Source organism: Etheostoma spectabile, chromosome 5 (genome assembly GCF_008692095.1).
Source record: "Etheostoma spectabile isolate EspeVRDwgs_2016 chromosome 5, UIUC_Espe_1.0, whole genome shotgun sequence".
NCBI classification, from domain to species: Eukaryota; Metazoa; Chordata; class Actinopteri; order Perciformes; family Percidae; genus Etheostoma; species Etheostoma spectabile.
Genome location: NC_045737.1, coordinates 17933938 through 17948440, shown reverse-complemented (window position 1 = coordinate 17948440; position 14503 = coordinate 17933938). Strand labels below are relative to the sequence as shown.

The 14503-nt window shown below is 40.2% G+C and overlaps 2 protein-coding genes across 2 annotated transcripts; one reads left to right on the top strand and one right to left on the bottom strand.

Annotated features, from left to right (window-relative positions):
- Positions 1–2: 2 nt before the first annotated feature.
- LOC116689380 (volume-regulated anion channel subunit LRRC8A) lies at positions 3–6453 on the bottom strand (the record flags this gene model as incomplete). Its single annotated transcript, XM_032515911.1, has 4 exons — positions 6292–6453; positions 5543–5669; positions 387–2505; positions 3–242 (listed from the first exon to the last, which is right to left on the bottom strand). Coding segments are annotated over exons 3-4 (2352 nt in total), but the record flags the coding sequence as incomplete, so codon positions are not given.
- Positions 6454–6553: 100 nt separating this feature from the next.
- On the top strand, positions 6554–12857 carry hscb (HscB mitochondrial iron-sulfur cluster cochaperone). Its single transcript, XM_032515556.1, has 6 exons — positions 6554–6956; positions 7069–7165; positions 10601–10690; positions 10858–11002; positions 12235–12282; positions 12427–12857. Exons 1-6 carry the CDS (start codon positions 6607–6609, stop codon positions 12519–12521), a joined length of 825 nt encoding a protein of 274 aa, XP_032371447.1. The 5' UTR covers positions 6554–6606; the 3' UTR covers positions 12522–12857.
- The last annotated feature ends 1646 nt before the right edge of the window (positions 12858–14503 follow it).

Here is a 14503-nt window from a genome sequence, read left to right as displayed (position 1 = left end):
TCCTTGACCTCCGTGGGCAGGGTGTTAAAGAGATCCTCCTCTACCACAAGACCCGTTCTCTTTAGCTGTCGGCACTCGCCCAGCTCCACAGGCAGACACTCCAGACGGTTTCCTCTCAGCTCTAGCTGTGTCAGCCCGGTCAGCTCTCCGAACCGCGATGGCAGAGACTGCAGGCAATTGTTCCCCAAGTTCAAAGTGCGAAGCTTTTTGCAGTGGAACAGCTCATTAGGCAGGCCCTCAATCTTTATTTCAAGGTGGGGAGGGTGTTGTGTTGGGAGGGAAACAGAGAGATATTAGTATTTGTAACAAACATTTTTCAGAAAAAAATCCAACGTACAATCCACAAAGGTTTAAATAATGGAAACAGTAATTATTCAAGTACTCACCCTATTGGCAGTAACTGCCAGGTACTGAAGATTCTGGAGGAAGCCTATGTCTGTAGGGATATAGGTTAGGCTGTTATGGCTCAAGTCCAGGAAGCGCAGCTTGCGGCAATAAAACAACTGGCTGGGGATCTTCTCTATCTTGTTTCTGTTCAGGTACAGTTTCTCCAGGTTGGTCAGTGTGCCAATCTGGATAGGAATATAGGCGATATGGTTGTACCAGAGCTTAAGGCAGACCAGCCGATGAAGGTGCTGGAAGCTGATAATCTCCTCAATGGTCTTTAGATTGTTGTCTTTTAAATCAATCTCCTGCAAGTTGTGCAAGCTGAAGATTGAGTGTGGTATGCGTTCTAGATCACAGCGAACGAGCTCTAGCTCGGTCAGATTGACCATCTTCTTCAGGCTGTTGAGCACCATCAGCTTGGTCCCTTCATTATTGATGGAAAGCTTCTGGAGGTGCATGCCCACATCAGTCACTACCTGAGGTAGCTTGGTGAGATTGCTCTTCAGACGAAGAACTTTGAGCCTCTTTAGCTCCCGGAGCCCATCAATGACAATGTAACGGTTGTTCTCCGCACTGAGATTCCCTGTGAGATGAAGCTCACTAAGATTCTTCAAACTGTAGATCCATAAGGGAATCTCTTTGATGTCAGTGAACTTGATGTGCAGAGACTTCAAGTTCTCACGCAAAAAAGCCAATGCTGGAGCTTCGATTTTGGCCGGTGTGTGGTAAAGCCACAGCTCTCGCAAGTTGACCAACTGGGCGATGATCGGAGGGATGGTGACATCAGGGATAAGCTCCAGTTTAACAACCTCCAGCTCCATCAGGTCAAATACTGTGTCTGGAATGCCACTCAGCATGAAAAGGTGCAACTCCAACTTCTCTTGAGAGTTCTTGGTAATCCTTTGCCTGAGCTTGTCCAGCGTCCACTCATTGTTGAGGTTGAGTTGCCTAAGTTTATTTTCGCTTACTTCTGAGAGGAACACAGCAAAGCGTTTAGAGTACAGAGGGTCATACTGGTCTATCATGTGCATCATGAATGCAAAGTCATTCTTCACATCCGGTATGTCACTGTAGCTGCTCTCTTCCCGTATTGACTCAAAGGAGTACTTCTTTAGAGAGCGCCGAAGCATCCAAGAAAGTGTGTACATGCAGATCAAACCATACACCATTACTAAGCTAATGTAGAAACAGGCTAATATTTTAAAAAGTGTAGCCAAGGGGTGAGCACATCGGTACACACTGTAACCGGTCAGGCTCTCTATATTCACCGAACAGTCAACACTGAACTTAATATCATGAACGTAATACCCTGTATAGCAGATTATCAGAATAAACTTGATAACTTTGATGATAGTTTGACGGATATACAGTCTGTATACAATGTCTCCTTCTTCAACGTGTATACGGAACTTTTTGACTTTTTCAAAGAGTGCTTTTGCTTGTTCACCCTCTTTCTTGTCCAAAACCCCGGTTTCTGTTCTATCTACAATGCCCTGCTCAAGACGTGTCTTTGTTCTTTGGAGCATAGGGACACTGGCTTCAACGTCCTCACTGATAACAGACTCCTTGTGGTCCATTGAGCCGTTCATTTTCATTGGCTTTGGGTCACTCTCTTCAACCACTGTCTCCGACAGTGCCCTAGTTGTCCATGGGGAGTCAAAGCATTTCAGCAAGATGGATACAAAGTGCTCTAGTTTGGAACTAGTCCGTGGGAACTTAAACCAAAAGTTGCTGCAAGCTAGGAAAATAAGTGTGTGAAGTAATACTAGGTAAGGAAAATACTTGGCAAACCAGTGCAATCTATTCTCATAGCACACAGCATCCACATAGTTGTACTGGTGGCGGTCCAAATCATACTGGATCCCTTTGGGCTCCAAGAACAATGATGAGGAGAGAGTAGAATTGAAGTTCTTTCTGCAGGTTTGATTGACCACCCATTTGCAGGGCAGGCAGATCATCTTGTCCTGGGTGACCTGCAGTGTCCCCCCAAACACAGAAATCATAAGCATAACAATGGATATGTAGTCTGTGAACACATCCCACCATGGTTTCAGGATGCGGTATGCCGGCTGTGTGTCCACAAAGTACCGCAACTCAGTGATGGGGATCATGGTTTACCTGTGAAAACAAGAGTTGAGGACAATCATAACTGAGTACAGTGACATACTGAATTATAAATAAAACCCTTCCCTCTAAAAAGGTGCTGACCCACAAGGCAGACGGCAAAGAACTAGTAGCCATGAAGGCTGATTGTGGCATATCCTTACGTCACCCGTATCTTGGCCAAAAAGTTGCAATTGAACACATACCGCAAAGACTACAGTCAACAGCCAACTAGCACATACGCTCTGCGCCTGTGAGAGAGGAAATAACTCTCCATGTCTGAAGGTGGCTGTAATCTATTTGCCATTTAAAAAAAGAAAACCGGATATACAGTAAAAAAACATTGCTATGATACATACAACCAAACAGTATTTAATCAAATGAGCTGTTGGTATTACACATCCATGGAATCTGCCAGTGGCAGCGCAGAGCCTGCGGCTCTTGGGCCTCCCCGCAGGGGGCAGAAGTGGACAACGGGAAATGGCTAGCTGGCTTTTCAACCACACAAAGTTGTCAATCATCTTGTGATAGCAATGTGCTATCCTACAGTGTCACAACAGTGTGTGAATGTACCGTTAAGTTGTTAAATCATACCAATTTAGTGGCCAGTCGGCTGGCTATTCAGCCAGCTTGTTTGCTTGCTAGCTAGGGGGCTCAATTCTCAGACTAGCACAAACCTGGGTGCAGAGGGAGAGAGGTCTACGGTCTTTCAAATAAAGTTTTACAGACATTATTCCTTTACTCTTTGTAGTATGTATGTAGCCTTTTAGAAAGACATGTATCTCTATGTACATTTACCCTCTTAAGGACATAATGTGCAAAAAAATATATTTGAATAGTTCAAAACTTTTTTAAGATTATTTTTTAAAGTGGGAGAGAAAGGGGGATGACACGGAGCAAAGGGCCACAGGTCGGAATTGACCCTGTGCCACTCCGGTAAGGACTGAGCATGGGGTTCGTGCTCAACCAGGTGAGCTACTAGGGCGCCCGGAACCTATGTGTTTTGTAGAAGAAGGAACATAAAAATTTCATTTTTGGCTAGTTTTGACAGCCCTATTGTGTATTGGATTGATCAGATAATATTAAAAATGAGAAGAGCCTTTTGTGTATGCCCCCTTGTCTTAGTTGTTTGCTTGTTTTTGCTCACCTTTCCTGCGTTTTTTTCTTGTGCACTAATTCGCTTAAGCTGAACAGCCAATCAAAGTGATTCCTCTAACAGACGGGCCTAGTCATAGCCTAGTAATACCTAGTCAACATATTGAAAAGGATGAAAAAAACAAACAAGGGTTAACTAGGGGTGACAGTGCGGGACAGACCGCAAATATTAGGGCAACACAACACTCACCGTCAGCCCAACTTGGAACAATGGCCTATTACAATCTCCTTGGTGTGTCACCACCTTAATGCCTTAACAGCCTTTACCTGGACCACAACACAATACCAAGCCCAAAAAATCAATACAACAATACGAACTTACAAGGTCATGCATCAGAACATCCAGACAGTTAATTTGAAAGAGTAATGAACTTGCTGTGACAAAGAAATGCCTGATTGACATTACTGAATGGGCTACCATGTTATTGATTTAACTATTGTTAAACAAACACAATTAATCTTGCTTTCAAAAGAAGTGTCGCACTGGACATAGCATTTTCAAATGTTGCCAAATAGCAAAGCAACCAACAATAAAACATGAAGTCAATGTGTCTGCATTTAAGGATAATTACTAATGGTTGTCCCCCATGAAGAAGAAAAAACAAATATCCCACAGGCAGCTGCCTAGAAAGTGTTATTGGACGATACATAAACTAAATGAGTAAATTAACTCATTAAAATAATCATATTGGCTAAATCAAGAAAACCCTATGCCTCTGAATTTCATTGGGAGGGCAGCCTCATTAGCTGGGATACATTGAGCCCCCTTTATCTTTTCTAATGAGGACTATGACACCCAAACTAAGTGTTTCAAACTGTATAGAGTACTCTGACACTTTGTAAAGTATACATAAAAATTAGGAAAAGTTGAAAAACGTCTTAAAAATACAGTGCAAATCCATGGTATTGCATAGATGCATCACTACCATCTAGAGTTAAAGGTGGGGAATAAAATTATATTTCTTTGTGGTTATTTGATCCATTAACAATTTTTAATTTATGTTCCAGAAAATGTATTATCATAATATGAAAAATAATCACATATAATTTGATAAAGGACTGTTTTCCATATTGCCCATCCCTGATTAGCAACACATCGTACATCACCCTCATATTTACACCAGGCGCACAGGCAGCAAGATCCATTTAAGTTATTACTCCAAGATATTGGATAAAACGTAACCAAACTTGAAAAAACACATGTGAATAACATAATCGGTGCATAAGAATTGATAAAATTAAACTACTTACAAATCCAAACTGTAAAGCACAATAACTCCATATGTAAACAGCAAAGAGAAAACCACAGCTACTCCTTTGCCGCTGCTGTACATAAGAGCCAGAAAAAGCCCTCCATATCAACCTCTAGCCTTGTGTGAGTGTGACACACCCAGCATGTAAACTTGAGAAGTCACTCTTCTAAAGATGATGTTCCGTTTTGGCTTGTTTAACCTAAACAACACAACCGCCAGAGGAGCCACCATGCTCCCCTGCTCTCTATTCTTAGCCATTTCCGTTAATAATACCCAGAGTATTGTCTGTGGAGGCCTTGAAAAGAGACCTTCAGGAGCAGATCCTGTTTACCTTCTAGAAGCTTCTGTCTCCAACTAGGATCTCTCTGGAATACTGTACCGTCACCTTTTGCTCCCCCACAACCCCCAAAAACACACACCTACACATCCACAAAAAAGTTGGAATTGGCATTCATGAATGCTTGTACTTTGTTAGGAAACTGTAAAAACGCCTAGTTTGACCCTTGGCCAAATAAGAATATTTACATTGGCCCCAGTTCATAAAAACTTTTGCATACATAACAATGTTTCCAGTGGTGTAGTCTGGTATAGGTAGAAGAAGTAGCAGCACACTTAGTACCACACTCAGTAAATAAAATCCTTACCAGTTTTGAGTGTTTTATAGGTGCTCCAGTGTCTGATGATGACCTTGGTGGACAAGCCACTCTCTGTGTATCCAAAACTCTTCATGGACCATTGTCTTTCTCACCGTCATGGGGTTGAATAGAAGACCTTAGAAAGAAAATACACATAAACAGACATTTTATTTTAGCGGTGTGTTTTTAATATACTTGGAAGTGGCACACCTAAACAGCGTAAAAAAAAGTTACTTAAATGCGCATTACTGATTAAAGTTATGTTTAAATGGCAATAAAACATGTGGACGGCCCCTCTTATTAACACATGTGTAATATATCGTGGTAGATGTGTTGTGTTTTCAGATACATCATTTAGATGGATGTGCTTATTATCCATCCCTCACCGCTCGTAACGTTAGCATGGGAGGGGTGTCTTTGTCATCGGGCTAGGTAACGTTAGCGTTAGCTGAGCAGGCACTTTTCAACAGAGAGTTAAGGACGGGTTTTTTCCAATGTGCCATTAAATAATGTGACATGCTATCTTTGCGGAAGTACGCTGGTGTCTCACAACAAGCTACTTAGCTACATACGCTGACCACAAACAGTAACATTGTTTGCTCTTGAAACACGTTAGCTAGTAAGCTAACCCAGCTAACGCTACACCCCGGCTTTCCCTTTCTGTGTCTTAAGAAGTTTCCATCATAGCAACCGCTGTAATTAATATGACAGTGATTAATTGCTAACATGTATTAAAAGTGCTATGATGTTCAACTTACTACGTTTGGTGTATTGCGATTAAATCCAACGCTACTTTAATGTTAACAACAGTTGCTAAACTGCGTTTGCTAGCAACTCCAGTGGCTAGCGTTAACGTTAGCTGTTGTTTTTCAAGTGAGTCTCCAGCACCTCCGAGACAGTTCTCCGCTTACACCGCCAAGACGACGGATGGCAGTGTGTTTTCCTACAAACGTAGAAGAAGTAGAAGAAAGCTCTTCCGCTATCTCTCTGGAAGAGAGTTGTTGACATTTGGACAGTAAAAGGAAGATCATGTTTTGATTGACTGCACAAATCTAAATATTTTAATTTCGGAGATGTTGCGGATGATGTGCTCATCCCGGGCTTTAGTGCACCCAAATTTGCCGATGTCGAACAGACAGTCTGTTTATAAAACTGTTACATCAGGACATTTTAGGACCATCAGCTTTCTCAAGAAGGACACATGGAACAGCAACATGCACCTTAAATCACTGGGAAAAGAAAAAAAGCTCATTTACTACAGTAACCCAGTCAGTTCACCCAGGAATTACTGTTCAAGTCAAGTCAAACTGAACTGCTGGAACTGCAGACAGCCTCTTGACACAACACCTGCATTCTTCTGCATGTCATGCAAAGTAGTCCAGCCCCCAGAAGAAGGGACATCCTATTTTAAAATAATGAACTGGTGAGTACCTTGTCTTATTACCCCCATATTTGTATTACTCATCAACATTTTATTGATCAAGTTAGCCTGTAAGCAAAAACATTCAATGTTACCATGTGTTGCCTCTTTTCAGTGACTACACATTCACACTGGACACACACAAACTGCAGAAAAGATACTTGCAGCTCCAGCGGTCTCTACATCCAGACAACTTCAGCCAGAAATCTGTGGTAGGCAGGGGGCTGTGAGGGGAATCGGAATACAGATCAGTTCAGTAACATGGTTTAATAGTGTGAGACACAAAATGGAGTTTGACCCTTTATCCCTTTAGGCCACTTGACTGTGCATTGTTGTTTTGTTAGTGTGATTCATTGTGATTTAATCAAGGTATTAACTCTGGGCAAAATCACACGTTTAGTTTGAAAGACATTGAAAAATATAGACCCTTCAAAGGCTGTTTCCCCTATATTAAGCTACCAGGCAAACAAGGTCAAGCAGTTCAAGAATTCAAAATCACAACAACTGAGAAGATGAAAGCATTGCTTTAAAGTGCCCATATTATGATAATTTTCAGGTTCTTAATTGTATTTTTTGGTTATACCAGAAAAGGTTTACATGGTTTCATTCTCACAAAACACCCTATTTTTGTTGTACTGCACATTGTTGCAGATCCTGTAGATCTTGTTCTCCCCCTTGGTGTTAAGGTCTCTGTTTTAGCTACAGAGTGAGACATGTCACTTCTATACTATCTTTGTCTGGAGTCGCACATGCGCAGTAGCTAGGTAAGATCACATCAGCTAGATAACTCTTCCTCCAACTTTGGTCAGTATGAGGCAGTTCTTTTGTAGGTTATGGTGAACTAGTGTGTATTGTAGTGTGGAAGCGCCAGAGACACAAAATAACACCTCAAATCCCAGAAAAAGTGATTTTTTTCATAGTATGGGTACTTTAAGAATAAAAGAAAAATAAAAAATTAAATAAAGTAAAACATTAATAAGTGGAGTTCAAACGCCACTATATCAGGAAAAGCACAGGTAAATCACATTAATGAAGAATGTCCATTACCTATCCCAGGAAGTGATTCCAGTAAGCCAGCATGCACAATAACATGATTCTGGAACCAGTTTACATAACTCTTTATTACTGTTATTAATCACACCTGTGCCACCTGTATTTTTTGCCATCACATGCCAAAATGTTTTTGTGAAAAGGGTATTTTGCAATAGCAATTTAAACATCTAAAAGGAAAAACATGAAACAAGGGCAAATTATGTCAATTTCAAAGATTAAGAATAAAGTATGATTAAGGATAAGTCAGCACAAATAGTATCAAAAACACTAAAAGGTAAAAGTATGACATTCCGAAAATGTGGGACAAATAAAGTTTGCAAAACAAATTGTAAGTAAAAGTCATTTCAAGTTAAGTAAGCAACAGTATCTTCTGTTCTTTTATATATTTCCTAACTCCTGCTAGAGTGGAACTGTGGTATTAACAGCTTAATTTACTTGAAGAGGTTTTAAGGCAAAGTCATGACTTACATGTCTAAAATAAGCTGTGCCGTTAAAGCTGAAATTCAACTTTTGACGTAAAAGCGTATTTGGTCAGAGGAGGAAAAATTGTGGCTATAGGGAATGAATAATGACTATTTGTGTCATTAATTGATCCCACAGTTATTTTCCTAATTAAGGTCCATCCATTCATCTTCGTCCGCTTATCCGGTGTCGGGTTGCGGGGACAGCAGCTCCACCAAGGAAACCCAAACTTCCCTTTCCCGAGCCACAATAACCAGCTCGGGGACCCCGAGGCGTTCCCAGGCCAGGTTGGAGATATAATCTCTCCACCTAGTCCTGGGTCTTCCCTGAGGACTCCTCCCAGCAAAGGACTCCGATCTCCTCTCGGAGGCCTGAGCTTCTCACACTATCTCTAAGGGAGACACCAGCCACCCTCCTGAGGAAACTCATTTCGGCCGCTTGTGCCCTGGATCTTTTTCTTTTGGTCATAACCATAGGTGAGGGTAGGAACAAAAAACTGACCGGTAGATCGAGAGCTTTTCCTTCTGGCTCAGCACCCGCTGTGCCGGATCCCCGACCAATCTCCCCCTCCATTGTCCCCTCACATTAAATGTGATTGATTTAAAGAAATGCCATTAAACCAGAGCATTTCTTTCCCATCACGGAATGCACATGGACTCGCCAGACCCTCCTTCGCAGTTCTTTGGAAGAAGGTCTGGCAATGCGAGACTAGGACTTGACCCTATACTAGTGACTAAAAGTCAGGATATCTCTACCTCTGCTGCTTTGAGAACCCCTTTTAAGAAATTATATCAGGGGTCATCAATAAAATGCACACAGAAAACTCATAAGTGTGCTTAATACAATTTCAATGTCCTTGCGGGAGTCATCCCAAAAGGATTAATAAAGAGAAGTCTAAGTCTTTTACTGAAAGACGTTAAAGGGAAAAGACAGGTCCAATTTTGACATGCCAACTTGACGTTGGATGGAACATTCCCTCGCTGCTGTTTAGGAAATAAATTTTCTCTTACCTTCACTTTTGATATTTAACTTTTTATAGGCAGAAAAATGTACCTTTCTAACACCAGTATCTTGTGAGGAAAAATAGGTTTGATGTACTTGGTAAATCACATTCAGCCCGAGGCTAGGCTGATGTGAGACAGGTGGGCCTATATTTTACATAAAAACCTCGACTAGTGCAGCTTTAAAAATGTCAATGAAAGAAATACGACTTTTCCAAATGCATCTGAGCAGTTTTAAGTTAAATGTGTTTATAGGTTATTTTACAAAGTGGTAAATGTTCACATTATCCTGTTTCCCCCTTGTGGATCATTAAAAAACTTTGCCTGGCATAAGAATAAGCATTATGAGTACAAGGAGGAGAGGAGGTGTGTTGCTTCGCACATAATTTATTCTCTACACGCAGGTGCAAAAGCACAATACAAAATGTTGTCAAGATATGAAATGAGAGCTTAGTCATATTCAGCAGAATGTGAGAGAGGAGAGGTAGCCTAAATGGTTTCTACACACACAACCTGTCCAATATTGTACTGACTCTGTTTTATTTATCAGCACCTCTGGACATTTTTTTCTTAATTAGACATCTTCCAGCCTCAGGGGTCTTCATCACATATAGAAAACTCATTACTTATACAAAGCTGCAAGGCAGCCATCTACAGCACTGGTTGTTATTACAGAAACAGCTCCACATGATGGGCCCATGGGCCAGAGCTTGAGACTATTGATTTTCACAAGAGCTGACAGACCTGATAGCTACAAAATGTACACGGATCTGCCAACCATTTCCAAGATATTTTTGTTTCCACACGTCTGTCGTGTCAAACTTACACCTGGAACCCTTGAAGTGTCCCAAACTGCTTGACTACAAAAGAGAAGCTGTATGCCATACACCTGATTGTCAGTATCACCAAGGATTTGGTGTTTATACAAAAAAGAGACAGTGGTTTATGGATTGGGATGACATGGTGTAAAAAGGCTCAGATGTCATTCCCTTTTGTGACAGTTTGATGTGCAACTCTGGATAATGTGAATATGTGTTAAAAATCACAATAATATATTTGCTTTCCTTTTTTAATGAATGTATATGCACAGAGCACGATTAGAAGCAAACTTAAGAGAGTTCTCTTTTTCAGAAAGAACAGGAGTATTCAGAAAGCCACTCTGCTCTTGTGAACAAAGCCTACCAGACTCTACTTAAGCCTTTGAGTCGTGGTCTTTATATGGTGAGTTCTTCTAATGAACAGTTATATTTTTATAACTGCAACCTCTGTCTGTCTGATCGCTTGTTCTAGAGAAACATCCTTATTATCTTACTATGACGACAATCACAAGTAGTAAAATGCATTTGAAGGAACAGTTGAGTTTGATGAACTCCCATCCTATGTTTCAGCTGGAGCTGGAGGGGATGCGTATAGAAGAGGGCACCGACTCCGGTGCTGATTTGGAGTTTCTGATGGAGCTGATGGAGATCAACGAAGCCCTTGATAAAGCTAGGACTCCAGAGGAAGCCAAGAAGATAGGCCAAGACACAAAAAGTAAATAAATATGCCTATTACATTCGGTTGAGTGATCATAATTAAACACAGGTGGACGTTGACTATAAGAACCTGGTTAATTGGTGCTGCTGACCCATCAAATGTGTAGCTGTAGCAGATTTTTGACTAGTTTTACCTCTCCAGGCCTCAAAACACTATTAAAATGAAACAATGTCACGTAATTGCTAAACTGCTCACTGGCTGAGGCCTTTCTTTGTTTAAGGGGTTAAAGTTGTAATCCTTAAGATTTAAGTTTTGGTTGATTTGGTATGACACCTGTGATTACCATGGTAACAGCAAGTGCACTCCAACACTCCTCGAGCAGCTGCTTTGTCAGGAATACAATAGAAGAGCAACTGGTGTATCTGTTCACAGTGCAACAAAACAAACTCACGTTGTTGGTAGGCCAATATAGGCAAGTCAAATCCAGGGCGGGAATTGCGGATTTGGCCATGTACAATGAAAAGAAATATATAGAAAGTTAGTTACAGAATCACTGAATGGATATAGCATAAAAAATGGGGACCATAAATAAATGAGAAATTATCTCATGAAAAGATCAATAATTAACTACGGAACTGCGGGATGTATATGTAATGCACAACAACGTTGGCACCGTCATACCAATGAATAAAGCAAACATGACACATGTATGTTGAATCTATGTCGCATTTTGTAAACAAAAATATTTCATTATATCCTGGTGCTAAATAGTGTGAACTTGTTTTACTTTTTAGCTTTAGTGCGTAACTTTTGTTTTATATTAATGAAAGTCTGTTACATTCAAGGCATTGACAAATCAGTTGATCCAAAGCTTACTAAGACTATCAGCTCTCTGTATTTCTCACATGGCTATGCTCAGAAAATGGTGTCGTCCGGCAGCTTTCGCATGCAGAAAATCGATTGAAGATAATGACCTCTTCCTAAGAGTCCATCATGTAATTGTAGTCCTCTGTGTCCTCCTTGGCTACTAGCAACTGCATGGAGGAGGAGTGGGGGTGGTGAACGATCACGGAAGGCTTGTATCATGTGGACGCAACAACATTTTTGTTGTTATTACGCACTATAGCTTTAATTGTGTTAACAAAATATCTTTGTCTTTTTTGATTATTCTAATGTGGTTTGTTTAACCTAAAATAAAGAAGTTACTCTCAGAGGGGAGTGTACTTTGTGTGCTATGTGCCATGTGTTGTCAACACGTGTATTACTGGAACTTGTCTCCTCACTTGCAGGAAAACTGGCAGTCTTGACAGAGGAGATAGATGCTGCCCTTCTTAGAGGTATTATATTCAGATGTTGCATTTAAACATTTTCTGTTCCTCTCACTCATTCCTGTGTTTGTTTTGTAATCTATTCGGAAGCTTTCCTTAAGTCGCTGAGTGAGTCAGTGATTGAATTTCCTTTTGCACTCTCTTTTTTCTCAGGAGAGCTTCAAGTCGCCAAATCCCTGCTTGCCCAAATGAAATACCATGCAAACATTGAAGAGAAAGTGAAGGAAAAACTTTCTGAGTTCATGTAATTTCCCCCCTGTTTAGTGACATTTTATTTTATATTTTTAGCTGCTTAAAAATGTTTTGTAGATAAGCACACACATTGTACATTTGTTTTGGGATTATGTAAATCCATTGTTCAAGTTGAATAATAAAACTACTTTTAATGCATAATACACAATTGAATTAATCATAAATTGTACTCTATTTTTTATTTAAAACTGTACAGATATGAGGGTATAATTGGATGCATACAGTATTCCACTAATTTCAAAAACCTAATCATATCCACTTGTACCTAATGTATCATTAAATGTGACAGAGATCTATAATTGTCTCTGATTAAATGTGCTGCTCTGTGTTTATATGATTATCCTGCCTATCAGTTCAGCATTTTGTCATATGAGACTCACACACACAAACGGGACTCCTGCTCAGTTCCTCAGGGTACCTTTAGGTGGAGACATAACACCTTGACAGTCATCATGCAGAGGAGCAGTACATATTGTACAAACTAGATATGAGACCAGAAGGAAGTCCTTTATAGGTGTGGACAGCCTATTGAATTATTTATAGTGGCTTCATATGTAGCATTAATACTATGATAATCAGGAAAACCTCACTGAATGATGATTACTTGATGAGCCAAAGATCTATAATATGTGTAAAGTTGTAGCTCATAAATTGATTGTACATTGACCCTGTACACCTATGCGTGCCGCACACTGAAAGGTGCATCAGAATTTAAATTCATCCTTCTTCTTGCTCATTTGAGTTGTTATTTTTTCTTCAACACCATAGAGTCATAATCTGCTTTGCAAATTGGAGCTCCAGACACACCAGGGCCTCTCCGAGAAAGTGATACAGGTAAAATCACTCTGAAATAAAACGGCTGTCACTTAATCTAATGGCAAAACGTAAACCATCAGATCACATATCATGTGAAAAATGTTATCTGAGACACCCCAACCTAAACCATTTTGTGTGTAGTAGTGGCTTTACACCAACACTGTTTTTCTGTGCTCCACCCCTCTCTTGAACACCCACTGTAACACATCCTGACTGGTTGTTTATTAAGTCTGGAACAACAATGTCATGTGTCTAAGGCTGTTTCGTTTTTTTACTGTGGAGAAGCAGTTTCCTTAATACACATGGATAGACATTGAATTAAACAGGGCTTCTCCCACCACGATGAGACTAACAGGCCTATTTATTATTCATGTCGTAATCGGAAGGCATCTACGGCGCCTTTGAATTAATGAGAAAAAGTGATCGACCAACACTGAGGCCACTGCTGTCTCCCAGAACTCTTTCAAATTGAGTTTGAAAGAGACGAAAAGGAAAAAACTCACTACAGCTGGGCTGTGAAATTGACTTGGATGGGAAAATAAACTAGCTACATGCGACCACCATGCACCAGTCATGGTGCACTGGGTTAATTCAAACATTCTCTACAGGCCTACATGACCCAATCAATAGAATTTCTGTTAGTTATGTGAGTTATTGCACTAGTTTGACATTTTGGGAAATTAGCTCATTCAATTTCTTATTGAGAGTTAGATGAGAAGAGTGATACATTGCTCACATCTGTCTACTAAATATTAAACTGCAGCTGGTTATCTTAGGTTAGCATACATACTAGAAAAATATGGAAATAATTAGCCTGGCTCTGTCTCAAGGTAACACAGTTAGCTCATCAGCATCTTACAGTATACCTCATATGTTTAATCTGTACTAAAACCATAGTGCAAAAAACACAATTTGCAGTTTTACAGAGGGTTATGCTCTGGACCTTTTCTTTGCCTGCTGTGCAGTGACTTTTTGCCTTTAAACAGAACCAAGCTAACTATGTCCACTTGTTTCAAGTATTTATGCTAAGCTAAATTAACCAGCTGCTGACTGTAGCTTAATATTTTGTGGACAGCTATGAAAGTGGTATTGATCTTGTATTTATTTCTGCAACAAAGCGAATAAGTGCATTGCCAAAACTAAACCATTCCTTTAACATTAT

Excerpts from the sequence above, each read along its gene's own strand:
- hscb (XM_032515556.1), top strand. The coding sequence starts at position 6,607 with ATGTTGCGGATGATGTGCTCATCCCGGGCTTTAGTGCACCCAAATTTG. Across the intron at positions 6,957-7,068 it reads TATTTTAAAATAATGAACTG|TGACTACACATTCACACTGG; the intron begins GTGAGTACCTTG and ends GCCTCTTTTCAG. Across the intron at positions 7,166-10,600 it reads ACTTCAGCCAGAAATCTGTG|AAAGAACAGGAGTATTCAGA; the intron begins GTAGGCAGGGGG and ends TCTCTTTTTCAG.